Here is a 1,324-nt window from a genome sequence, read left to right on the forward strand (position 1 = left end):
TGCCTGCCTGCCTGCCTGCCTGCCTGCCTGCCTGTCTGTCTGTCTGTCTGTCTGTCTGTCTGTCTGTCTGTCTGTCTGTCTGTCTGTCTGTCTGTCTCTGTCTCTGTCTTCCATTCAGTGTCTGCCTCCACCTACCCCCCTCCCTCCAAAAAAAAAAAGGTTATTTCCCCCCTTCCTAACCTGTAATTCTTTCCCGGACAGCTGAAAAGCTCCGGAGTTTGCCGAGTCGTCTTTGGTGGTTTTTATCGTGAGATTCTGTCTCCGAAAGTTGGACGCCCTAGAGAGCTTGTTGAAGAGGACGATCAGACAAATGATCACGATGACCTGAGCTGAGAAGGGCAGGAGGTACTGCATGGAGATCTCGTAGTCTCTCCTGTAACCCCGATGACCAGGTCTGTATGCCACGGCCAGTCTTGTCGTGTTGTTCAGAGAATCTCTAAACTCTCCGATATACAGCGTAGCAAACACAGGCACGTAGAAGCTGGCTATAACAACAGTAGTCACCAGCAAAACCACCGCAGTTCTCCTCAAAGTGAACACGTTCTTAAACCTGAACGGTATCGCCACGCAGAACATTTTTTGTAGCGAGACGTACACCGTTATAGCCGTGGAAACGTTGTAAAAGAACATCCAGGAGAACATGACGAAGAGATTGTAGCTCACGTCATAGCCGAAGACTCGATACACCAGAAGGATGACGTACACCGAATACGTCGCTACAAAACCCAAATCGGAAACGGCCAGGGAGAAAAAGGAGAGTGACGTGGCGCTCTCAGCCACGCCCATTTTACCGAAGACGACGACGTTGATGATGTTGGTGACGAGACCGAACAGACAGACCACCGCCTGTAGGGTTACCAGGAACCACTTGAGGACGAAAAACTCGTGAGCCGTCAGGATTTGGCCTTGACCCGGAAGATCAGGGGCTGGCGTGAGGTCAGAAGTCAGATTGTCTGCGTACAAGGTCATCGTCGTGTCAGACATTGGTCTGGGCTGTGCTTCCTTTGGACGAACTGGATTTAAAAAGATACAAGAAACAGTACGCTTATTTATTTATTTATTCATTTATTTATTTCTTCATCTATTTGTTCATTCCTTTATTCATTCCTTCATTTTACATTTTTGTTGTTTTTTGTATGGGAGAGGGGGGGGTAGCTGAAAGATTTTGACCTCATACCAGTGGGTTTAAAAAGGGTTACAGTTATCGTGATAGCTGGTTGTTTTGAATCAATCCTGTTGAAATTGTTGAACACTCTCGTGAGTATTCTTTCTCTCTCTCTCTCTCTCTCTCTCTCTCTCTCTCTCTCTCTCTCTCTCTCCCCCC

At 47.6% G+C, this 1,324-nt stretch overlaps 1 protein-coding gene across 1 annotated transcript in view; it reads right to left on the minus strand.

Annotated features, from left to right (window-relative positions):
- The window catches only part of LOC101855890 (lysophosphatidic acid receptor 4), a 4,896-nt gene extending 3,927 nt beyond the window's left edge, over positions 1-969 (minus strand). The window contains exon 1 of the mRNA XM_005104318.3: positions 181-969. Within this exon, the coding sequence (XP_005104375.2) occupies positions 181-969 (789 nt within the window). The remainder of the gene's footprint in view (positions 1-180) is intronic.
- Positions 970-1,324: the final 355 nt, after the last annotated feature.

Source organism: Aplysia californica, unplaced genomic scaffold (genome assembly GCF_000002075.1).
Source record: "Aplysia californica isolate F4 #8 unplaced genomic scaffold, AplCal3.0 scaffold00414, whole genome shotgun sequence".
In the NCBI taxonomy this organism is placed as follows: Eukaryota; Metazoa; Mollusca; class Gastropoda; order Aplysiida; family Aplysiidae; genus Aplysia; species Aplysia californica.